A 26,123-nucleotide genomic window follows, 5' to 3' on the forward strand; every position below is an offset into this window, starting at 1 on the left:
TTACATACGGTAAAACCAAGGCTCTAGGAAACCCACTTGTCTGGAGCGTGTTTGCAGCAGAGGCAACCCGTGGTCCCAGGCCTGTTCTGTCCCCAGAAGTCTGCTCCGTCCACACTGATAGGCCAAAGCTGTTACATTCCCCTAAGCCCCCTTTCCTTTTCTCCATGATTATCTGGCCAGGAGATTAATCAAATGCTGCAGATCTGCAGCTACGGTCAGTGGCTAAGATGTTAGCAGCCTCCGTGGACAAACAGAAGTTTCTGAGCCTCTGTTACTGATTCCATTTGAGCAAAAGATTCCGGGGTCGGTCTGAAATGTGATGAGAGGGGAGAAGGAGGGCTCTACCTCCAGTGTGAAGGGACTTCTTGGATAGGTCAGAGGCGACCAAGGGGACAGGCAGGAGTGAGGGCAAGCTTCTCAGTCTCATGTGGCTTCAGACAAGCCTGTCTCCACTCCCCCCAAAAGACCCAGCCCATCTAAGAGGCCTTCTCGTCTGCCCTTCACTTTTGCCTTATGGGCCGGAGCCAAGAAAATCACGCACCTGAACCCCTGGCGGGACTTGCTAAGCTCCCTGCCCAGTGCATCAGCACTTCAGCCCCTCTCCCACCTCAATTCCCATCCCCGTCCTCACAGGACAAGACACAACACTGGAGAAATCCTCAGTCTGCAAATGTCTTGCTATACCCTCAAGGTACCTTAGCAGAGGTTGCCGAAACTGTGGTTCTGTTCTCTGGACACCAGGACCCTCTCCCGGGTGCCAGGAGCACAGCAATCGCCCCTCGTAAGGGTCCTTCCCTTCTGAGAAAGGAACAGAGAGTGAGAAAAGGAAGTTTTATGCAGGGTGGAGAAACAGGTCGTTTTTCTACATCAAAAAGTACGCACCGATTACCCCTACAGACCAGCTCTCAGCTAAGGGAAAGAAGTTAGACAACACTAAAAAAAAAAAAAAAAGTCTGTTTTTAATCTAGTCATCTATCATATACTCTTTGGTAATCACCAAATCACCGAGAAATTGTGAGACAAATTATCTCAAGACAAAAACGGAGGGAAAGAGAAGAAAGTACGGAATAACCAAGTTAGGAAATTCAAACACCTCTAACCCCCAACGGACCCACCAGACTCACCCCTCTCTCTAGGGCGCTCCCCCCAAAAATGAAAAACAGGACACCCACATCATGCCTCATGCGCTCTCACTTAACTCCGAAACTGATCAGAGAAAAATGTAATCAATATCAGCAGGAATCTGATGGGCTCCTTTCTCCAGGAGTCACATTAAGGAAAAGTTGCACATATAGGAATGAGAGGTAACGCTGTAATTAACCCAGCATAACGATTCTGCTGAGGAAGAGGGGAGGGCTGTGATGTGTTTCAGTGTTCACAGCAGGGAGATTTTTTATCTCTTCCAATCCAGTTTATGAATGACACGGAAACTTAGAAGGATTCCATTTCACCCACTTCCCCTGCAAACAGGTTTATCCTTGAGATGAAAATCACTGCCCAAGCCCCAGCTACCAGCCACCCTTTTGCACCCTTTTCCATGAATAATCTTTCCAAAATGTCTGCTTGTGGGAGCAGAGTCGGAATTTCACGGAAAACTACAGAGAAACACACACGGTGCACTGCACACCCCGTTAGCCGGAAAGAGAGACAAAGAGACGGAGAGAGGAACGACTAAAAGGAGACGCGGCTAACGTGCCAGTAACAGAACACAAAACAAATCCCCCCAAGACAGCAAAGTGAAAACGATGATTGGAAAAACACAGATAGACCGTGTTTGTAATTACCCATCCAGGCTATATTTTCACCGCTTCCAGGCAGAGAAACGGCTGCTTGAAGTTTTGTGCCCATCTGATTGCGATGGGAGGGTTGTATTTGAAGCTCTGGGCACGTAGAGATGGAATGAGAAGGAGGCTGAGCTGGAAGAAACACCAAGGGGGGAGGGCAGGGGAGAGAGAGTGAGAGAGAGAGAGAGAGAGAGAGAGAGGGAGGGAGAGGGAGAGGGAGCAAGCTATCTCTAGCTACGCCTTCCTCCGAGCTCCGGGAGCCCAGAAGAGCGCTCATTTTAGGATTTGGGGAGAGGGGTAAAAAGAGGGAAGGCAGCCCCCGGCTCTGCCCCGGCCCTGCCGCCCCCGGAGGGAGGGAGGACTCCGGCCCGCGCCCCCCTCCTGGCGGGCCGCCCAGCGAGCCGGGGCGCGCGCGGAGCTGGCGGCGCAGGGAGCTGTCCAGTTCAGCACCACCCGGTAATGCAGTAGGTGGGAGCGCCTCCGCCGGGGGCCGAGCCGGCAGCGAGTGGGGGGGCAGGCGGGCGGCCCATCCTGCAGCAAGACGCCGGCTCCCTTGTTTCCAGGAGCTTTGCAGATAGGGGGAGGGAAACCCGCCTCGATTCTCCGGGAGAAACCCCCTCCCTCCCCCACTTCGCCAACACTACCCCCGCCACCAACAACAATAACCGCCGCCGCTGCTCGTCCTGCCGCCGCCGCCGCCGCCGCCGCCGCCGCCGTGCCTGCCCGCCCTGCTGCCGCCGCCGCTGCCGCTGCCGGGGCAAAACCATGGAAGGCGAGACCCCCGCACCTGTTCAGCTGAGATCAAGGGCTTACAGAATACTGGGAAGTCTGGTCTGAAACGAAAGCGCCCGAGACCCCCCCCCCCCCCCCCAAGGAAGAGAACTGGCGAAGCAAAGGATTTTCATGGCGCAGGCCGCAGAGCCGAGAACGAAGACGGAAGGTTGCATCCCGGCTTTTACAATCTCTAACTGTCTAGGTCCCGACCATGAGAGATTGTGTTGAGAATGCGGCTGTTCCCTGGTTCACTGTGGAAGCCATCTCCAAATTAGCTATCACATATGGAAACTGGAGACCAGAATTTTAGGAAAAGAGATTAAGGCATCTCACTTGGGGGGGTGGGGGGTGTCTTTTTATTTTTTTTTTTCCTCCTTTTTTAAAAAAAAAATTTACTGCAACTGGAACAGTTTCTGATCTCAAAAGGCAAGCCTCTCTTCCCGTGTGATCTTTATAATTTACACTCTTTTCCGTGAGCTTTTCTTACCTCCCTGGTTTTATATCTCTCCATATTCTCTATTCACACACAGATCCATTATATTAGTAGTGGAATTATTTTTATTTTTTTGCTTTAGTACTCGCACCCTCACACACACTCTCCCGAGAACCAGAAGTCGGTTGGGTGTTTATATAATGAAGAATTATGGGGCTGTTTGATCGAGGAGTTCAAATGCTTTTAACCACCGTTGGTGCTTTCGCTGCCTTCAGTCTGATGACCATAGCTGTGGGAACCGACTATTGGCTCTACTCCAGAGGGGTTTGCAAGACCAAAAGTGTCAGTGAGAATGAAACCAGCAAAAAGAACGAGGAAGTTATGACCCATTCTGGATTATGGAGAACCTGCTGTCTAGAAGGTATTTGATTTCCCATCTCCTCCCCCTCGCCACCTCACCCCTCCCCTTTTCACTCCCCCTCCCCACCCTCCTCCAAAGAAGTCCCCTTCACATTCCACCATTTTCTTACTTCACTCCTTCCTACCACAGATCAAGGTTGGTTGGGTTAGTTTCAGAGGAAAGAAAATCAATAAGCAAAAGCCATACTCAACTCTCAAGCCTCCACCACCACCCCCCCCCTTCCCCTAAACCTTTTCATTGGAATGATCTGTGATGTGATGAAAACAACAAGAGATTGTCTTTTAAAGTCAAATGAGCTCTGCCTGCTTTGGAATCATTAGGATTTGCCATTTGGTGTAGCATTGCCATCTACAAGGGGGGGGAAATAGCTGTTTCTGTCAACACTGCTCCTCTTTTCGCAATGAAGAATTCAAAAATGTGCTTCCTTTCCCCCCTCTGCCTCCCCTTACTCCCCAAAAGTCCCAGACACATCTTCATCTGCAAATCTCCTTTTTTAAAAAAAAAAAAAAATCTGTTGTTTCTAAGAATCCTTATTTGGTAAATCCTAATTATTCCAGGATCGCAAGCTGAGTTCAAGAGCATTTCGTAATGTCTACGAACCCACACATATCTTTCGGGGCGACTGGCTGCGTGTGTGTATGTGTGTGTTTTAACGTTTACAAAGTCCAAAAATACATACGTCTCTCACAGGAAACAAGCCCAAGTTCTGATAAACAGCAGTTCACTTGCGGGTTAGGCTGAGAACCGGTTCGCTTCCACGCAGTGACATGTCTGTTATCCAGAAGCGAGTACGGTCAGCAATGCAGCCAGCTTGAGCATCAGACATTGTGCAGGGAGGCCGGGAGAGAGAGGCGAGGGCTTGGGGAGCTTGAGGGAGGGAGTGGAGGGGGGGCAGTGGACTGGGGGTGTCAGCTGTTTGCCTTGATCTTGCAGGGTCACTGAGACGTGTGTGCCCGTGCATGTGCTGTGGCCAAAGGGGTCCCCACCGTGAGAAGCCTGGGAGCTCGGGGTACCGCTAAAGGCATGTGCTTCTGAGCCACGTTCATAAGCACAGAAAAAAACTCCTGCAGGTCATACAACCTGCATTTAGCAACAGACTTTAATACGAGGGACCGCATTTGAATGGCCATGTGTGTATATATACATACATAGAGATATCCGTATGTACAAGCTACAGCTACCCGTAGAAGGATGTGCACAGAGAGATACGTGTTTCTGCGTGGAGAGAAAGGCTTATGTGTTCTGCTTCTGACATGAACCAATACCGGAGGCCGTTTGAGGCAGCGCTGGGAAGCGGGGACTGCAGAATTGTTTGTTAAGCTCACCATGGGATGGTGATGCAAGGACTTGAAGCCAGGAGATGGGGGAGAAGAGAGGGAAACAGACAGCAGAGGGAGAAACTGATGTGGCCCCAGGGTCTAACCCAAACTGAGCCAAAGCCGCTCTTTGGGAAACGATTATGTCTGGGAAAGAGCACCAGTTTCGTGCCCCCCTCCCAACATTCTTGGTGCAAGCGGTTGAGTGATGGCTGAACATGTTTTGAATAGCTAAGTGACTTCATTGAGCGATGGTCTATTTGACGCATACTGCATTTGGTGCCCTTTCTCAATCCAAACCGCTGCCTTGAACATAGTCTGCAGGAGAGCTGTAGGCTGAATACTCTATGCTCTTCCCCAGCCAGAGAATCAATATCAGGAAATTAATAGGGACCGTTTTAAACACACCCGTCCTTAAAGAATGAAAAGCCTTTCGAGCAGCTTGTCATTAACAGTGGAAAGGCTTCCATTTAATTAAACATTTATGGCAGACTTTTATTCCAAAAGGGAAGAAAAGCAAAGTGAATGAGAGTTGCTTTAGGGAAATGATCATAGGAGCAATTTGCCTTCCTTGGATGTTAGTCGGATGGAGACAGGCAGCCAAGAAATTAGAGGAAAGACGGAACGTTATTTTAGGAGAAATATACTCAGAAATTGGTAAGTTGGTATAAACATACTTTCTTATCAGGGCTTTACTTGCAAATTCTTCATGTACTGGGATCTTTGAAACATTTTATAATTCCCAGAAGGCAAGTGGACTAGAGGTGGCTTTGGATCACTTGTGTATTAAAAGGCTTAAGTATTTTCATTTAAATTCCATCTGTTTGGTATCTGCGTCCCCAAATGTGCCGCCCACCCCCCTCGCTTTCTCGCCACACGGCACCCCACCCCCCCACCCCCGAAACATCTCCCAGAAAGGGTTAGGATTACAACACCTCCCAAGGGTTGTGTGGTGCGCACCAGAGCTGTGGGTTTGGCCCTTCTCCCAGGCCTGGGGCCTCCGGGCAGTGAGGGGGGGCTGGGCCAGGCTCCCTCCAGGATGCTATTCCTTTTCCACTTGTGGCCAAGGCCTAGGCGGGAAGGGTGGGTGTGCAACCTCGCCTGCATTTTCCAACGCATCCGTCCATATGGGGCTTCGCGGACCTGGGACTGCCCCCAGGAAGTCGGGCCTTGGCCACTTAGGAAGTGGCTGGAAGATTTGAACCCACTTATTTTGGAAGAATGTACTGATTTCCACAGACTGGAAAAGCACTTGTCTCTGCAGGTTAGCATAGACGGCTCTTGTGAGGTGTTTCTGTGCTTGCTTTTTGGAGCATTCAAAATAGGGTCAGCCTTTATGGAGATCCAGTTGTCGGCACTTTACATTTCCCCCAATCTATGTTTTTTTGTGTGTGGAAACTTGGACCTTCAGGAAAGATTCCCCCGTCGCCTCTTTATTGTGTTTCCTGCCCATACCCCAAAAGTTTGTGAACAGACTTCAAATCTCCCCAAGATGCTCCTGATGACTCCAGAGGGAAAGACAACCCTGTCTGCTTCTGATCTCTGCGGCTTTTCGGGTTTTCACTCGGGCTTTTTGTCTCCTGATGTGCTTTCCCCCCGCCATTCCCCCACCCCCGTTCCCTTCTTGATGAAAATAAGAATCAGCAAATATTTGCCTGCCTCCATTGCTGCTTTTGAAGTGAATCAGTCTGCTGAAGAATGAGGAGGGACAGGGCCACCTGTTAGGGGTAGACACACAGCGGGAGACAAGGGAAATCAAGAAGTTACAACCTTTTAATTTTTTTTTCCCCTTGTGCAGGGTAAATAGGAGTGTCTGTGCGAACTTGAAATTCCTAGGAGACTGGGGTCTTTACTGGGATCGAGGGGGCGGGACAGTCTGTGCGTGGATACAGACAGGTGGAGCGTGATAGGAGAAGTCCTTGAACTTTTCAGGAAAGCTGCGCTAAGAGCCTCCAGATGGAGAGAGGGATTGGCCCTTTCAGGGAATATAGTTCACTAAAACCCATGACAGGACACTAAAACAGCTGCTCCGAGCGAGGTGTCTCTGGGCCGAGCGGTGGCTTGCTGCTCAGGATATTAACCTCTGCTGTCACCGAAAGGAATCATGGTCTCCAGGGGCAGCAAGAAATTCACACTGTGTTTATCCTCCCCTGCGCCTTCCTCACCTTCCTCCCCTCTGTGCGGGGGCCCCCCGCATCTCCCCCAGAGGATTTCCAGCCCTGCAGAGGAGGAACCAACAGCTGGGCAACGTGGTCTAGAGCAGAGACCGCCCTCCCTTCTCTCGCGCGCGTCCCTTTCCTTGCTGTGAGGCAGCACAGAAGTCTTTCTGTCTGGACTAACATTCTCTCTGCTGAATCTCTGAGCTCCTCTTCCATCCACGGCTCCTCCTGTCTTTGCTTCCACGTGCTGCCTGCTCACGGTGACTCTGCCACTCGTTCTACGTCCCTGCTCTCTTTGAGCAAGAAGTGTCTCGCTTTGCCCGAACTGGCTTTGCCCACCTCCCGGTCGCGTACCCTTTGCCCGGCCTGACAGGTGGTGAGGGCTCCAGGCTGGGTTCAGCCATGGCTGCCTTGCGTCTCCAGAAGGAAAGTATGTATCTTTTATTTTAGGAAGGCCAACAGCCTTTCCCAGATCATCTTACTTTTTTGCGTGTCGGGCGAGCTGATTGTGGAAGTTGCTTCGCACCCTGGACCCATCACTCCAGAATTCCCAAGTCAGATTCCCCGTTCGACTCTCCTTGGGTGCTTTGCGCACAATGGGGGGGGGGGGGCATAAACATAGTGATGGGTGCATTGATTCCGAAATCCTTAAGATTATTTAACTTAACTCAAACACCATAAGGACGTGTGACAGTCGAGTAATCGAGAAAGAAGGAGGCGAGGAAGTCGGGATGGTCTGTTTGTTCTTCCTGGTGCTTCTTTTTTACAAGAATAGTAATGAGTCATGGAACTCATCATCACAAACTAAGAGGATTCAGAAGGAGTCCGTGTTTAGGGTCGTGCCGCTCCTAACTGGCCAACGGAAAATTGTCAGTAAACTCAGTCTCTGCAAGCAAGGGAAAAATAAATAAATAACCCGTTGGTTTTCTTCCCTTTCCTGCTTTTAAAGTACATCCAAGCCCAGGTGGGTTGTAAGAGGCACCAGAAGAGACACTGTGGGTAGAGAGCAGGCTTTAGGGACTGTCCCCATTTAGTTACCCCAGAAGCTTCTATGCTTTAGCAAACCTCCCCACCCAGTCCCCAGGATCCTGAGAACAGTCCTCGAGGTCTTAGGTGCTGACCAGTTTTCCACAGGGCCAAGACCTAAGCATCCTCACCCGGGAAGGCAAACCTGAGTGCTTTACTGAGGCACAAACTCTGAAGCCCTTGCCCACCCGTGCTGCCCTTCCAGCCCCCGTGTCCCTCTACATCTGAGCAGAACCAGGCACACAGGGGTGACACCACCCACCAAGGCCACGTGGACAGAGCCAGAACTTGAATCCAGGGCCCCGTTTCCACCCCGCAAGCCTCCAGAGGGCTCTATGCACATACCCTGGCCTACTGTGGCCCTATGCTCATATTCACTGCCAGCACTGGGTTTTATTCTGTCTGTGTCCCTTGAAGTGTCCCCCAGCCAGGGCCCAGCCTGAGCCTGTTCTGGCCCACCGGACCCGCACCTCGCAGCGTGACAGTTCTGCCGTAATTCCCTCACTCCCATGAGGCTGAGGGAACGCGACCCTGAGCTTCAGGCCAGACCCGCCACGCGCCTCTCTGGGTTTGCCCTTCCAGTTTGGAAGCCTGGAAGTGTCCTCAGCTTTATAGTTGCAAGCATCTTTCAGAAAAATAGCAAACGTATGTCCCCTGTACATTTTCAGATGGAGCTTTGTGGCATGTCGTGTAGCTGAAAGACTTTTGCAGCCACTCGGGCCTGGGTTCGTTCCAAGCACTGCAGCCGGCGAGATTCGGGGCACGGCATTTAACCTCTCCGAGCCTCAGTTTCCTTTTCTGTAAAAGGAAAGCAAAACAGCTTTCTCACAGGGCGGCTTCCTTGACCATCTTATTGGTGGTCAAGATCGACAAGCCCAACCTGTACCCCTCCTACAATCCTCCTTACTCCGCCTTCTTTTCCTTTACGGAGTCCTTACCACCTTCTAGCACAGTCCATAGCTTACTCGGGATAGTTGCCGTCTGTCTCCCCCGCCGGCCAGTCAGCTCCACGAGGGCAGGGATTTCTGTCTGGTTTGCTCGTTGCTGCAGCCACAGCGGTTACAACGTGCCCGACGTCAACCCACCTTCGCTGGTGAATGAGCAAACCGCGACTGCCTGCTTAGCGGGGCGGGGATTCGAGCCTGTGGTCCTTTCATACCGGCAAAGGATCGTTCTCGAACTGATCTACGGTGAGCGGTGGTGGCAAAAGCATCCTCTTTCTGACGTTCCAGAAAATGGAGAACTCAACACAGAGGAAGGCGACAGGGAGCGAGGGGGAGAGAGACAAGGGAGGGTGGTGTTCCACACGCAAGGGACGAGAATAAGGAAAGGTAATAAAGAGTTGGAAGAACAACCGAATGCCTGGGAAGGAAGTGCCGGGCGGTGAGCGTCCTCTAAATAGACGGTGGCTGTGTTTTCCTGCCTCCACATCACCCACAGCGGCTGTCACCGAGATCCTTGGGGAGGGCTTCCCACGAGCGTTCGCTTTCAGGTCAGTGGGGAGGAGAAGGCACAAATCCAAACTAATAACGCAAGAGATGTTTTAGACTGTGCAAAATCCAATGGTTCCCTTTTGCCTCAGGTATGAGTATTTTGGCCAAAATACCCGTATTCAAGTGAAATACGCATTTAAAGCTTCTGGGTTGGTTGACAGTCACGGGTCAGGCAACTCCTTCACTCATTTATTTGTTAAACCTTTGGTGAAGTTCGGCAAAGAGCCAGGGGTTGGGCCAGGGGTTGAGGTGGTGCCTTCAGGGTCACGGCCCCCGGTCCTCAGAGACCCTAATTCAAAGAATATATGTACAGGGGCGCCTGGGTGGCTCAGTCAGTTGGGCGTCCGACTTTGGGCTCAGGTCACAATCTCGCGGTCCATGAGTTCGAGCCCCGCGTCAGGCTCTGTGCTGATGGTTCAGAGCCCGGAGCCTGTTTCAGATTCTGTGTCTCCTTCTCTCTCTGCCCCTCCCCTGCTCATGCTCTGTCTCTCTCTGTCTCAAAAATAAATAAACGTTAAAAAAAATAAAAAAAAATATATGTACATTACAACTAAGATAGTGCTCTCCAGGGAGGTCACATGGGGCTGTGAGTTCGCAATATTGAGGTGGTATCTAATCCGGGAAGGCTTCCCTGAGGAGGTGAGGTGAGAACGATTATCTGAAGGAGGAGTAGGGGTTCATGGGGTGAAGAGAGGAAAAAAGATCATTCCAGTTCAGAGGGCAGCAAGTGCAGAGATCAGTGAGGAAGAACGAGACAGGGGCCTGGGTGAGGCCGGTGGCTGGGGGAGGGGGGGGGCAGGTAGAGAGTTTGGGGGGGGGCAGTGCTGGACGGTGTGGGGAGAGGGCTTCAGAGGTAGTTAAGACTCAAAGGTGCGAGGCCTTGTTAGTCTTGCAGAGTTTTGCTCTCTGACTTCTGGCTTCTTGCTTATAAGCTGTGTGACGCTGAACTAGTGAATTCTGTCTCTGTGCCTCCCTTGTGCCATCCATGTGGTGGAGGTGACAGTGCCTGCCCCTAAGGTTGTTGCGAGGTTTCGGGCGCCGTTCTCCTCTCTTCTCGGCGTGTTCCCCCCCGTCTCTATCCCAATGCCATCAAGGCCTCCAAACTTCCCGTGACAGCTCAGAGAAGGACGGAAGTAGATAATACTCCACTCCAATCAACTAAATTCAAAATACACTCAGTGGAGGTGTTGACGGCAGGTGCCAGCCCTGTGCCAACATAAGAAGGCAGTGGCGGGGTGCCTGGTGCCTGGGTGGCTCAGTCGGTTGGGCGGCCGGCTTCGGCTCAGGTCACAATCTTGCAGTTTGTGAGTTCGAGCCCCGCGTCGGGCTCTGTGCTGACAGCTCAGAGCCCGGAGCCTGCTTCGGATTCTGTGTCTCCCTCTCTCTCTGCCCCTCCCCTGCTTGCTCTCAATCTCTCTCTCTCCCCCTCTCTCTCCTTCTCTCTCAAAAATAAATTAAAAAAACGTTTTAAAAGATTAAAAAAAGAAAAGAAAGCAGTGGTGAGCAAGCCCCCACCTGCCTGAGGGCCATCCCGGTGAGACCCCGTGGGGGATCCTGAGGAACAGGCATGTCACAGGGTGGCCCCGCTCCGTACAAGCTATGTGACATGGCCCTGTTGCTGCCTTCGTCACCCTCCCGCAAGTTCAGAGGGATTCCTGGCGCCCCTTACAATCAGTTAGGACCGTGGAGAATTTGAGCTGGAGTTTGAATGCGGCTCAGTCCTATCCAGCAGACTTTTGGAAAAGAGGAACGAGAGAGAAGAGGGACGTTAAGCGTGCTCCCCGACCCCCCAGAAATGCAGGTCGACCACTGTGCGGTCGTCGCTGAGTCGCATGACCTCACGGCATCCCGGTCCTCTCTCCCGGCTACGAAAGGTGCCGTATTCTCCCGGTCCCGTCTTCCCTCACTTCCCGGGCACTGTTAGTTTACGAAGCGGACCATCCTCTTAAAAATAGCTTTTGGGGGCGGGGGGCGGGGAGGACAAATTTGATGGACACATCAATTGTCAAACGCGCTCTAATTTCAGAAACGTTGCAACCTGAATTACGTGCCTTCGAACCAAAGGAAGGTGGTGAGCTTTCTGGCCTGCGGGCAGGGTGCCGAGAGAGCCCAAGGGATTCTGCCCGCAGGCAGCTGGTGCCTGTCCCGTGACTCCGGGAGCAGCAGAGGGCGGAACAGTGTGGTCCTACCGACACCTTTCTCGACAAGGGAGAGGGCGATAGTTGATCTCTGTTCAGTAGCTGTTCCCGGAGCACTAGCGGGTACGAGCTTTGAGGACAGAGTCAAAGGCTCAGTCTCTGCCCTTGGGGCAGAGGGACTTCTCATCTGGCAGGGGAGACACAACGGTGAACACACAAAGATGACGGCACAGCAGGAAGCATAAGCACAGGGGATTCTGGGAGCGCAGAGACCGGGGAGGGGTGGATGCCGGGGGAGACCGGGTTCTGAAGGATGCGTAGGGGTGAGCAAGCTGGGGAGAGGGTGAGCACCTCAGACCGAGGGAAGGGCCGTGGGCAGAAACAGACGCCCGAGCCACCGTGCAGAGGGTCCCACGCGGCTGGAAGGTAGATGGCAAGGAGGGGTGAGTCTGGGGGGCGGCGGGACCGCCTTCCAGAGGGACAGAAATGGCTCACGGGGCGGTGTGTGTTTCCCCCTGGGAGAAAGGGAGGCCCAGAAAGGCAGAAGCAAGGGCAGCAACCGGCTTGGCCCCCCAGTGAGCTCCCCGGAGTCTGAGTCTCTCACGGGGGGGGGGGGGGCAGGGGGGTGGCAGGCATCAGGGGCCAGAGGTGGTGAGCTCTCTCCCGGGAAAGGGAGTGAGCACGTAAGTTGTGCGGAGCTGGTTGTAGTAAACAGACAGAAGAGAGAAGATCCTAGGGAATGCACAAAACAGGTGCATCGAGATCCGCCCCCCTTCTCTTTTGACTTCCGGCTGTATTTCCCCTGGAGCCCCCAGGCCTGTGAGCCTCTTTCCTTTCCCTTTTCTGCCTTTCACGTTGACTTTTTCCTTTTTAGTGTTCACTTGCCTGTGATCCGTGTGCCCCTTTAGGGGCTGTATGCTCCGTGCCGGCGGGGCCGTGTCTGCCTCGGCACGGAGACAATGCTGAGGAGCCAGCGTTGGGTGAACCGCTAAGCAGCACCTGCCCTCCAGGAGCTCCCACGGAGGGAGGGACCTGGCTTCCAAAGAAAAACCCGGAGCATCCTCTAGACCGCGCTTTTCTCCTAGGCTCGGCTGGAACCACTTGGTGAAAGACCCGAGAAGAGGCAGGTGTCTCCCTGGCACCCAGCACCCCCCCCTCCCCAGGGCAATAGCTTTGCCATAAATGAGCTTCAGGAAGCCGATAAGGCCACCGCCAGCCTTTTCTCTTAATCTAAATCCTGGTCCTTATCACCCGGCCCAGAGGTACTGACTTAGCAGCCCTGAGCCTGCCTCTGAGGAGTCACCACTCCTTTCCCTTCCTGACGCTGTATTTATTCACTCTTCCCTGAACTTCCTTGACCTTGGGTAGTCTTCCAGCTGCTAACAAGAGTGCCAAGCATTAGCTCTGAGATCCCAGGTGCACGGTTGCTGTGGCCTCGTTGTATGGGGAATCAGAGCCTTGCTTTGCTCTACAGCATCCACCGTGCAGTTTCGGTGCCAGCCTCTCTCTGCCCTGGCTGTGGGGCACAATCCACTGGTGACTGGCTCTAGCCTTTCTTCCAGTCTCGCCCCCGTGGCTTTCCTCTGTCGCTTTCTCTGCCTAAAGGATCATTCACTCTTTTCTGTCACTTCTCTGCCCCCAGCCCTCTGTCTGTACGAGTCTTATCCCTCATCCTTCTTGAAGTCTCCCTAAGGGTGGAAACTCTTCTCCCCAGGTTTTCCTCCAATGTGTTTGGCAAAGAAGGTAGCCTTGACATCACATCAACAGTAATGATAACATAAATAATAATAGCTGATCATTCGTGGAGTGCCTCCTTCGCGCTAAGCACTCTTTAGATGCTTTTCAGAGGCTAGCTCTTGCGTAACTTTCACAATTCTGAAGGTACATGCGGTGATGCCCGTTATCTCCATCTTAAGAGGCTCAGACAAGTTAAGTAACTCGTCCGAGGGCACAAAGCAAGTCGCAGAGCTGGGATTCCAGCCCAAGTCTGTCCGTCCCCCAAACCAGTGCACAGCCTTCCTAGTGCACTGTTATATTTCCCATCATCCCCTAGCCCCCAAGTCTATACATAAATCTCTTGGAGAACTCCATGCATGATGCAGTCTTCAGAACTTTGAAGCTTACATTAGGAATATGCTCCTTACACAGGAGTGGGGGGGGGCAGAGTGGGGGGACGTGGAGGGACTGCCAGTTTCTTTCGTTGCTTTGAAGACAGAAGAATGCCTCAAAACGCATGGACATCGTGCTAGCTACAGTTTCTGGAGGGGGAAAGGGGTGAAAAAATATATATATATATATATATATTTATTTATTTATTCCCTCTCCCCCACCCTCTGCCAAAAGGGCCTGTTCCCTACCACATTCCACCTGTCTCCAGGATTCAGCTAACTTGTCACTTCCCCGACACCTCAGCTACCTCCCACTAGGTTACAACCCCTCCCTCTTTCCTTCCACAGCATCCACATGTGTCTCTAACACACCTTCCCTCTTCCCGTTGCTTGTTCCCAGTTCTGTCTCCGCTTCTAGACCGTGAGTTCCCTAATCCTTTTCATCAACAAAATTCACCCGGTCACTATGTGCCAAGTTCCATCCCAGGCTCCAGATTTTAAAAAGGTGAAAAGATGGGGCCGCTGCCCTCCAGGAGCTTCTGCTCTAGTGGGGGATAGAGGGACACAAGCAGCCACGCTCCGGGTGGGGACCCTGCTCCAGGAAGAGGCGTGAGACAGCATGGAGTGTTCAGGGGAGCACAAGAGGTTTCTGGTATTGCTGGGCGCCAGGTGTGGGTGGGGAGGTAGGGGAAGGTATTAGTACCCGGGGGACAAGATTGGACAGAGCCCACATCGTGGAGGGATGGCTGTGCTGTCCAAAGAGCCCAGAGAGGAGAATGTAGGGAAAGGAAGGGACATGGTCAAACTCGCACTTTGGAAGGATTGTTCGGGAAGTAATGATGGGGACAGGACAGGAAGGACAGAGCGGAGACTCCAGGAAGGAGGGGACTGCATGGTCTGGGAAGTGATGAAGCAGCTGGCCCAGGGCAAGGGACTGACCCTAGAGGATCCACAGGACCTGGGGACTGTCATTGTGTCAAGTAAGGTGTGACAGTGAGTGACCTTGTCTGAGTCGGTGCGAGCAAACAGGAGACATCTGCAGGGAGAAGAAGAGACCTTTCGTCTTGGATAGAGTGATTCCCACCTGCGTCCCCTTGGCCTCGCCCAGTGCCGGGCTTATAGTAGGAGCTCAGTCAGTGTTTGTTGAATGAATGAATGGATGGATGGATGGATAGATGAATGACTATAGAAAAAGGACATAGAACGTAGCTTTGCATCTGAGATTAGGATACATATTTAATCTCAGATTTTTCTCCCAGCACCATCGTAATCCCAGGATATTCCAACCAGGCCTGGAGCTCCAGTCAGCTCTGGCATTTGCCGGCCTGGGTTCAAGCCCCAAACCTATCACTTATCAGCGAGGTGACCTTGGATGAGGAGTGTCACCTCTCTGACTCGATTTTCTCATGTGTCAATGGGAAACGTTGTATCTCACTCATGAGTTGGTCATGAGATTTTAGTAAAATGCTCGTGTAAAGTGCTCGGCGAGATGCTGATACATAGTAAGTGCCACTGTCCTTATCCGTAGTGTGGCGATTGTGGTCACCCTAGCAGTTGCAGACGGTGGCCTGCCAGCGAGTTGTGTTTAGCCCTCGAATCTTCCGCAAACGAAGAACTTTCCTATAAAAATTCCTAGTCGTGGCTTCACTTGGGAGAAAAACAAAACAAATCGGTTTTTTTGTGACCCCGGGACCCCATTCCTGTTTGGCCACCGATGGCAGGGGCCGGGCGGACAGTAGGTGGCCCCTTCAGGTGTGGCAGGTGCTCTGCAGTCCCCCGGGGTCCCCGCCGCTCCCACGTGTCTTCCGTGGCCGCTTCGCCCCTGTGGCCTCCCTCCGGCCTCCCTCCGCAGCGCATCTGAATTTGCAGCCGCTCCTCTAAGGCCAACGGCAAATTGCAGGCAGCGTCTCTGTCTCCTGGTGGCCCAAAATGCTGAGAATGTAAGCAAAACAGCAGCCCGGGCAGGGCAGAGCCACTCGACGAAGCAGGCGGCGCCTCCGTGAACAGATGCGTGAATATCTCCCATCCCCGGGCAGCGCTTGCTGATGAGATCCGGGTGGAGGGCCAGCCGGGCCGGCTCCCTCCACACGGCATCCCATCCGTGTGCTAAACGCTGCCGCCTTTAAAGAGAGCCTCTCACCCATATGCCGCCACCCCCACAGCGTCTCTTTCAGAGGCTGACATTTTCTGACCTTGACCCCGGTTCGGGAAGCGCACCCTGTCGTGCAGGCCATGTGGTCTGCTTTATTCAATAACTAAATGGCAGGCACCAGGGACACAACCCATGTTGTCGGCCTGGCCGAGAAGGGAGGGGAGGGGGCGTTGCTGGAGCACGGGGGGTTCTCTTCTTTTTTTGCCCAGCGAGCTCCGGAGAGAAGAGGGAAATTTCTAGAGGGTTTTTTTTTTTTTTTTTTTTTTTTTTTGCAGGGTGGGGAGGGTGGACAGGAGGTGCCCGGCAATTGCTCAGAAAGGATATGAACTTCTAGACGTGCAGTTTGATCTGGGAGGATGGTCACATGATCCACCATGACACGTGTTGGGTGTTTGGCATGCCAGGCTCTGTGCTCACGCGCGGGGCTCAGAAACAAGTCAGCTCCGGCGGAAGGGGGTCTGCCCTGACCCCCCCTGCCGGCATCACCCATCCTCCTCCCAACCTCCCCCTGCCCGTTTTATTTTCTCCATCGAGCCTCCTGCTCTCTGAATTTGTTTGGAGGGCATATTATTTCTCTCCCAACAAGAATAGAAACTCTGGGAGACCAGGGTCCTTTGCCACTAATGTTGTTATTGATGGTCGAAGGTGGTGTCCACAGGTGTGATGGGAATGGTTGGTGTTCCCTGAGAGTGGACGGTGTTTGAGGGTCTCCTGTGTGTTGGGTCGCGTCCTATGGACCCATCTTCCTTAGGCCACACAGCACTTTCTAGCGAGGGGGTTATGATCTTATCTTCCCAGGAGGAAACAGAGAGAGTGTATTAGTTTCCTACGGCCTGCTGTGACCAATCACTACAAACTCAATGGCTTAAGATAACACCAACTTATCACCTTACAGCTCTGGAGGTCGGGAGTCTGAAATTGGTCTCACTGGGTTAAAATCAAGGTTGTCAACGGGGCCGTGTTCCTTCTGGAGGCTCGGGGGGCGCGGGGTGACTCTCTCCTGGCCTTTTCCGGCTTCTAGAGACTGGCCGCGTTCCAGTGGGGCAGAAAGATTTCCTCCATTTTCAAAGCCCAGCAGGTGCCAGACAAAGTCCTTCTCGTGCTGCATCTGTCTGATTCTGGCTCTCCTGCCTCTCTCCTCCACATGTAAGGACCCTCGTGATTACACTCGGCCTGCCTGGATAATCCAGGATAATCTCCCTCTCTTAAGATCAACTGATTAGCAAACTTAATTCCATCTACAACCTTAATTCCCCTTTGGCATGCAACATAGCATATTCACAGGTTACAGGAATTGGGATGGGGGACATCTGCAGCCGGCCGTTATTCTGCCTAGCACGGGAAGCAAGTGTTTAAAGATGCCCTAACGTCACAGCCTCAGAATGGTACTCCTGGAAGGGATTTTAGGGCTTGTACCAGGAGGGATCAGATTTGACAAGTAACAGAAACAGAAAATTAACAGAGGCTTAAATGAGACAAAAGTTTTTCCTCTCTTAAGTAAACCAATCTGGAGACAAGTTTGGTCTGGAGGCACCACAAGCAGGTTAGCGACGCAGGTGCCTACCTGCTCACCATCCCTGTGGTGTGGCCTTCAACCCCACAGTCTATAATGGCTGCCAGAGCTCCAGCCACTGTCTTCAGATTCCAGGCTTCAAGGCAGAGAATGGCACGAAGAGACAAAGGCAAAAGGGCACCTGTCCCATGGTTCTTAAGGAAGTGTCCTAAAAGATATCACACAACATTTTTGTTTTGGTCTCATTGGCCACAAGTTTGTCACCTGACCATACACTGGCTGTAAGGAAGTCTGGAAAACATAATCTTTATTCCAGATTGAAGGAGGGTATCTAGCAGTGCATCCAGGGAGCTCATCTGGTCCAGACCCTCACTTTGGGCCCCAAGAACTTGAGGCCCAGAGAGGGAGGGGATTCCGCCAGCGACGTGGAACCAGCCAGCAATGGTGCTGGGACCAGCATCCATGTGACCCCGGTCCCATCCCAGCATCAGTGCAGAACCTCATGCACCCAGTAGGGCGCTTAGCACACAGCAGGAGCTCAGTAATGCTCAGTGGAACCAGAGGGACAATTCCCTGGGGACCACGTGCTCCACCTCTCTCTGGGCAGGACCACCAGCACTCATGGATCTCTTTAGCCCCCTCCTCCCGCTTACACCCCTGCACACCCTTGGGTGAGCTCCAGGCTTCTCCACCTGTCCCACAAAGTCACATGGGAGGGCGGTAGGATCTGGCCAACGAGAGCCTTCAGATGGCAATGAGAAACAGAGGGACGGGGACATCTACTTGGAGATGGGGTGTTATGTCTGGCATTCACAGTGGTGGTGTTCACGCTGACACAGCGAAGCGGGGGATGGAGGCTGATCGAAACGCGAAGCCTTTTCCCCACGGGCTGCAAAAGCCAGAGGTGTGGCGTTTCCTGTCCTTGCCAGTTCCGACGTGCACAAAGATTTTCTACTTTCCCAGACTTCTCTGTTTTCAAGTCTCTGTCTCCTCAGCCAGGCAGGAAGGCTCTTGAGACAGGGGGCTGTCAGATTTGCCTGTGTGTCTCATTGCCTGGCAGGGTGCTTGGCACACGATGGGCATTTGGTCAATAAGTGGGAAATCGGTTATTCGGTCTGATGAAATAGCTAAGCCAGGGTCTGGCACATAGTCGACTCTCAGCAAAAAAAAAAAAAAATTAAGGAAAGAAGAGGGGGAAAGGAGGAAAGGAAAGAAGGATGGAAAGACAGAAGGAGGAAGGGAGGGATACATTGGTTTGAGTCGTGGCTTGCCATGGAAGCAGCAGCTCAGAGAACAGGCCGCTCTCCCGGCCTCAGCCCTGGAATAGCAGAATCCCTCCCCCAGGACTGAGTTCACAGGAGAACACAAGAACCTGGCCGGGAAGGTCTGTTTCAAAGGACCTCCCCTCTAGCTTGAGAACACTGTGCCTTTCAGGCTTCCCCGTGGGCCTCGGTAGATGGCACCAGGGTTACAAGGACATGGCCTGAGGCAGAATGGGTGGGGTGGCTGATGGGAGGGAACCGGGAACACTAACGCAGGGATAGGAAGCCGCACCCCCCCCCCCCCCACCGCACCCCATGCCAAGGCTAAGACAGTGGCTTAAAAAGGGAGAGCTGGGGAGAGCAGGAGGCCGGACCAGAAGCTCAGCAAAATGAGGTTGGTGTTGGGGGAGGGGGACGTGGAAAGGGTGGGCAGAGGCCGCTGGGAGGGAGGGAAGACGGCTGAGCACGGGAGGGGGCCATCCCCTCTCAGAGCAGCCGCAACCTACACCCCCTTCCAGCCCCGAAAACACTGCGGGAGGAGAACTCACCGAGACCCAGAGATCGCAGCGAACAACCAGGCGGGAGAGGTGTATTTGTGGACTGAGCGATGAAGCCGCAAAGCCTGTGGCCCGGACTCGGGCTAAAATTACAGACCGGGAGACAGGACCGCACACCCGAGCAGCCTGGGACCGTAGATCCTCCCTAGAACCCAACCACATCCTACCCTAGTTTTCCCTGACTGACTAAGCGCCATCCAACAGAAAGAGCCCCGCTGGGGCATCAGACGGGCGTGGGTTTGAGTCCCCCTACTTGTGTAACCTCAGGGAGAGGGGGGTCATCTCTGCTGTTTCTTATCTGCCACAGGACACCGGAATGATGATGCCTGTCATGCAGTGGGTTATAAATTGTAAAATAATCTCTATAAAGGGCTTGTACACAGAGAAGGCGCTCAAAAGATCGGTGATGTTGTAAATCAAGATTTCCCACCCTTCAGCCATTTTGGGTTCTGCCTTCATTATGTCTGCCGTGTCCAGATGCCACCTGTATTGTTATTAACTTAACACTTATCTTTAATTGGCCCTGTTTCCGCCTCATCCTAAGCAATAATAGCCAAGGAATCACTGGCTTAATGCACTAGTTAAAATTTTAACACATATTAAAAATACTCCACTTAAGTCTGCTTAAATGTTCACCCCTCTACCAACTAAATTCATCTCAGATACCACAATAGCCCATCATTCACTTTGCAAACGCACCATTCTGACCTATAAACCTTCCCCCCAGGTTTGAAAAAGATGGAGAGACAGGTGTCCCTTTACCCCCATTACTCACAGCTTTTTCTTTCTTTAGTGATAAAGGGGCGGAAAGTGAAGAGAAGGTCAGAGGGTCAATCCACAGAAATTGCTTGGACTCCAAGAGCCTTTCTATGGCGTCAGGAACACTCAGCTCTTAGTTAAGATGTGACCCATTCTTACATCTATAGAAGGACAGGGGCGCCTGGGTGGCTCAGTCGGTTGGGTGGCCGACTTCGTCTCAGGTCATGATCTCGCGGTCCGTGAGTTCGAGCCCCGCGTCGGGCTCTTTGCTGACAGCTCAGAGCCTGAAGCCTGTTTCAGATTCTGTGTCTCCCTCTTTCTGACCCTCCCCCGTTCATGCTCTGTCTCTCTCTGTCTCAAAAATAAATAAACGTTAAAAAAAAATATATATATATATATAGAAGGACAATGATGCGGACTATCGCCCAGAGAGAGGTCGTGAGCCTAACTCCCTTGTTGACACACTGGCTTGAGCTGGAGAACCTTCCCTCTGTTTTCCTGCAGGGTCTTGAGGAGCTGTCCCTCCCAGGACCACCTGGGTGAGAGGAATTAGCCCTTTCCTCTGCATCTCCCAGAAGTGAAGGGATTTCTTTCTAGAGTCTCTCCAACATTGAGGGATTTGCCCCTAGTGTGAAGAGGTGCTATGAGATTTCTCAGTAATGATTGTCCTTGGTGGGGGGCGGGGGGGGGCGCGCTGAGGCCAGCCTTGTAATAATGGTAATGACTGTCTTGCATGACCATCACAGGAGAAAGGATCTAGAGGGACATAGGACAGGTTGGGAATAATGTCGGTTAGGACACCAGGTGTTGGATCAGAGCAGAGGGACACAGGTATTTCCTTCCCTACCTTTGATCCTGACTCAACCACTTAGTTTCACAGGCTCATCTATAGAGCATGGTCTTGAAATCGTAGCGTTGAACTTCACCCCAAGCGTGTTTATCCTGAACATCCAGCACTGTCTCGTTACAGCCTAGCCTGCTGAGAAGAGACAGTTACTTCTTAAACAGTTGAACAAATCAACACATTATCAAAGGTATAAACTGATTGCTGGGTATTACTGTGGGGGCCTGGAAATAAATCACCGTCTATGCAGCCGTGTACGGAGAGGCCAGGGAAGAAAGGATGCCTCAAAGGACGAGTTGAGAGCAGCATGCTTTTCCTTTGGAGGGGCCTGAGCTGTCGTGAACTAGTTGGCTCTAAGAGCCCCCTTTGGGATGGCAGGCGTGGGGGAAGTAAGCGTTCTCGCAATGAAGCTGATGGGATTTTAATAGCCAGACAGATGGCCTGAGAAAAAAAGGAAGATTTTTTTCAAATGAGGGAAAACACTTCCATAGCTTCCCTTCAATTAAAACAAAGTGAGAGCCCTCCACGTCAGGAAGATTTATCACCATTATTAGTATTGTCAGCTTGGAGGTCTTCTTTTTAATAATTGCGTGATTAAGCATCAATAACAAAGTAGGGTAGTATTTTCAAACAAATTAGAGGGTGTAGCTGTCCACTGACTTTCAGTGCAATTATTATCACTTTGGCTTCATTTGATTTCACAATTTAATAATGATCCCAAATAATTATGTTGTTGCCATTCTTATTTATACAAACAAATACTTATTGTTTATTCGATTTCTTAGTGTCCACCCTCCTAATAACTGTAGGGTTCCATACAAGCCACCGGTGAGCAGTCAGCATTTCTCAAAATCTGGTATCACAAAACCTCGGATGAAAAGGAAATGCAAACAAAAGAATGTCTTCGAAAAGAAAGGGAAGATAGAAGGAAGAGAGGAAAACAACATCTACTGAGGACACTCCTAGGTGCCAAGTGTTTTTATCGTTCCCTCAGAACAATACACAGCATCTGTTTTAGGAGCCCCCGTAGCAGGAAGGAGAGATTAAGGAGCTGAGAGATTAAGTCACACAGCTAACAGGTGCACTGGTGGGAGTCAGGTTCAGGGTTCCCTCCTCACCCTCTTCACTCCAACAGGGGGGCTTCCCACCCTGCAGCTCCTTCTCAAGCATCACCACGCTGTGGGAACCATTCCTGTCCATGGTGATGCGCTGTCTCAGAGTGTTCCTGCGGCGGGTAAAAAGGCAGTGAGTTCACAGGGAAATCCTGCCCCCTGGTCTGCCTATGTTACACTTCCCTAATTCAACGATCAGGTTCTCCTAAGGGCTGAGGATTGTAAGGACAAGCTGATGGCAGAAGGAGAGCTGATCCCTAAGAGCATGCAGCCCAGGCATCCTTTGGCTGTACCAGAAATGGACAGAGAGGAGGACGTGATATTCCACAGGAAATGTACATGTACCATGCACATGCCTACCATGAGCTGGGTGCTTTGGGAGTTACAACCGTATGGACCTTCCTTCTTTCATTCAATTCCTACTGTGTTTCCTATATGGCATTGATTCCCATTGCACAGATGAGAGAACTGAGGCCAAAAGAAAAATGACCTTTTCAGGCTAGTTGTTGGAAGAATTGGGACTTAAATCCTGTATACCCAATGGATTCCAGACATTAATAATCAATTTTACTTCAGCATCAGGGTCATGAATTTTGATAAGGGACAAAAGGAAAGACTGGGAAAGATTAGGGATGTGACCCAAAAAGAGACTGAGAATAAAGGTGGTGGCCCAAGGGACTATGGGTTTAATTCCTTTGTGGTCCAAAAGCTGACACTCGAATCCAATTCAACAAGCACTCACCGGATGTCAACAATGTGCACATCATGGCCCTAACGCACTGGCTACGAACCAAAGGTTCGGATTTGCTGACTTCTTCCATTTTAGAAACTTTTGATGCTGAATAAAGACATGTACTCTTTTTTCCCACAGAAAGATAAAATAGTGTAGTTTCTCTTCATCATTCTCTTTCTAAATAAGAAAGTTCTGGTCTCTGTACTAGGGTGTTTGGAAGCATTCTCTATGTGCTAAGTTGCCGTACTGGTTCGCTTTAGGTTTTGAGCTCCAAACAAGCTGCAGGTGAGCGTAGAGGTCTGAAGAAAAAGGAGAAAGTCCTAGAAATACAACCAAAAAGAGAAAGAAAAAGATGATGATGATAGATGATAGATAGATAGATAGATAGATGATAGATGATAGATGGATGATGGATGGATGGACAGTTAGATGGGTGGGTGGATAGACTGATGGATGGATGGATAGATTGATCAATCAATCAATGAGATATACATCGGCAGATCTTGAGCTTCTAACTTATTTATGAATAAAGCAGATAAAAATTTGTAAATAAAAAACATAGAAAGTGATTTTTCCATGTTCATTCCTATTAATAAAAATACAAATAAATATATAAAGAGGTTGACAGGAGTGAGGTACCTGGGTGGCTCAGGTGGTGAAGCATCTGACTCTTGATTTTGAATCAGCTCATGATCTCCCCGTTGTGAGATTGAGCCCCATGTGGGGCTCCATGCTTGGCATGGAACCTGCTTAAGATTGTCTCTCTCCCTCTCTCTCTACTTCTCCTTCTCCCTCTCTCTCTAGATAAATTAATTAATTAATTAAAGGTTCTTTCTCTAGATAAATAAATAAATAAATAAATAAATAAAGGTTGACAGGAGACAAAGAATGGAATGGTGCAGGACAGAATCAGAGTTATCAGGTGTGGTGGTGATGGTGGTAACAATGAAGATAGTGGTGAAGGAAGGTGGCGCTGATGGTGGTGGTGATGAGATGATCACGATGATGGTGGCCGTAGTGGTGATGGTGGTGGTGATGATCATGATGGCAGCAATGGTGATGATGGTAATCGTGGTGATTATGTTAATGATGGTGGCGTCAGTGGTGGTGGTGATGATGTTAGTGGTGACGATGATGATGGCGGTGATGGTGGTGGTTGTGGGGATGGTGGTGGTGGTGATGGTGGTGATGACAGTAATGGTGGTGCTGATGATGATGTTAGTGATGACGATGATGACGGTGATGGTGGTGGCGATGGTGATGCTAATGGTGGAAGCAGCAGTGGTGGTGGTGATGATGTTAGTGATGTTGATGGTCATGATGGTGGTGGTGGTGGTGCCAGTGGGGGTCTAGTGGTGATGGTGGTGAAGACGTAGTGATGAAGGTGGTGATGATGGAGATGGTGACAACAGTGACAATCATAGGGATTGCCATCATGATAAGAACGTTCGGAACATTCTTTACAGTGCCCAAAGGCTTTGAACTCATGGTGCTTCATTTTAGAAGAGAAACCCTATTCACAGCAATATGCTGGATTTGTCAAAACAACAACTATTTCTCATTCTAGTTCCACCACGAGTGTCACCTCAGCTCAGAGTTCAGAGAAAAGGGAGGAGAGCCACGGGCTCTTCCTGCCTCAAACACAAGCGGACCACTGGACAGGGACAAAGGAACAGTTACAGAAGCCAGGGCGAGGCTGCAAAAGCCCTTTCCCCCCTTCCCTCAACCACCCGCCCCCAGGCCAAGGTCATTCACTCAAATCAGTCCCCGAAATTGATACTACCTAATACCCTTGTCATGTGACAGCTGTGTAGGGGCTTTTAACAAAATGCAAAAATGATTGTGGTCTGATTCCCGGTGGCTAAGTAAAAATCATTTGTGATCATTGAAACGTATTTACTTTTTAACTAGGTAGCGGCCGAGAATGAGGAATCCATGGAGAGCAATCTTCTGTAACCTCTTAAGGAGTCCCACGGACATAGCAAGGGGGGCGGTCCGTGGCTGGTGCCTTGGCTGTTTTCCACATCTTCCTGTAAAGGCCTTTAGCCCTGACTGCCCACCACAGTTCACCGGAACTGTTCCCACATCCTTTTTTTTTTTTTAAGAAAATTTAAAATGCTGACGGATACGCTGCCAACAAAATGATTTCTTCAAAAATAACCTAATAACTGAATATCAGATTAAGGCACGGGCAGCTGTACGGTTTCCTCTGGCCATGCCAGGTGCCAAAATAATTGCCTGCTCTGGTCGCGCCGAAAACTTTGGGGATGTTGGCTGTGTCGGAGGGCTGGACATTCCGGCAATGACACGAACCACATGTCCTTGGGAAGAGGGGGTGTGATGACGTCCCCAGCAGGGTTTGAGGAGTGGGAGAATCAGGTCAAATGCCTGGGGACGTACCTGGGGAGAGAAGAGGTTGCTGTCGGAGGTGCAGCTCTGTCTTGGGTATTAAAAGAAGGGGCTGGTGTCACCTGTAGAAAGGGAAGGTAGCCGTCTGGCTCCGGTCCAGTGGGGCGGGGGAGGGGAACAGGTGTGAATGACTAGCTTGGAGGTGGAAATTGGGTCAGATCTGTAGTGTGGGGAGGCGTAGGGGGAATGTTATCGCATGTGCATGGGGAAGGATGCAGCCAAATTGGGTCACGTCTTTGTGGAAATGACGAGAGAACTGGGTCAGAACTGTGGGGGAGAAGGCTCGAGAATTGGGTCGCGTCTTTGGATAGAAGGGGGAATTGGGTCAAACGTGAACGTGTGTGGAAAGAGGGTAGTAGAAGGTGATAGAGAGAGTGGGCTGATTCTCTAAGATCAGAGGGGAAGGGGGGTGAGGGGGCACCTTTGGTTCACACAAGGGTTAGAAACTGAGATTCTGACTGATGGCCATCTTCTCCCAGTTCTGGTGACTTGCTGGCCCCTGTCATGTGACATGGGACGAAGTCATGTGACATGGGACAAAGTCAGGCTTTCCTGCTCCTACCCCCCCCCCCCCCAAATCGCGTGTCATAAACCTCAGCCAGGACAGGGTGTGATTCATTCTTCAGCGCTTTGCAAGCCAACCCCAATTGGCACCTGGGGAGGTAACAATCCCATCACTTGATGTGGCCCCATTTGACCTGGGCTCTAAGCCTGGGGAGCAGCTGCCCTCCCCTCTGGGTTCCAGCACATCAATAGGTTCAACCCTAAGCCTCCCTCCGTCCCCACCCCTGGCATCACTGCGTGACCTGATGACTCAGAGCCTCAAAGTACATTTTGTAAATGACAGCTCAGTAACAAGTTCCTATTAGCGACCTCCAAACTGGCTTTGTTCAAATCCATGCGATCAAGGGCCGGTCAAGCCACAGCAGTACTTAAAAGGGATGTACTTTTATTAATTAACTGAGTTCCCATTGGCTACTTGGTTGACGAGACCTGTTCTCAAGGCAAAACCAGAACGTGCTATTCACAACTCCGTCGGCTGTGACACTCCACGGAGAAGATGTATTCAATCCACAGAACTTTATTACGATTGAATCGAGCCACAGGGTCAGCACACGCCAGCACATACT

At 51.2% G+C, this 26,123-nt stretch overlaps 1 protein-coding gene across 1 annotated transcript in view; it reads left to right on the top strand.

Annotated features, from left to right (window-relative positions):
* The first annotated feature begins 2,192 nt into the window (after positions 1 to 2,192).
* Positions 2,193 to 26,123, top strand: part of CACNG2 (calcium voltage-gated channel auxiliary subunit gamma 2) — a 109,137-nt gene continuing 85,206 nt past the window's right edge. The window contains exon 1 of the mRNA XM_058741408.1: positions 2,193 to 3,412. Within this exon, the coding sequence (XP_058597391.1) occupies positions 3,202 to 3,412 (211 nt within the window). The 5' untranslated portion in view covers positions 2,193 to 3,201. The remainder of the gene's footprint in view (positions 3,413 to 26,123) is intronic.

Source organism: Neofelis nebulosa, chromosome 8 (assembly GCF_028018385.1).
Source record: "Neofelis nebulosa isolate mNeoNeb1 chromosome 8, mNeoNeb1.pri, whole genome shotgun sequence".
Lineage (NCBI taxonomy): Eukaryota > Metazoa > Chordata > Mammalia > Carnivora > Felidae > Neofelis > Neofelis nebulosa.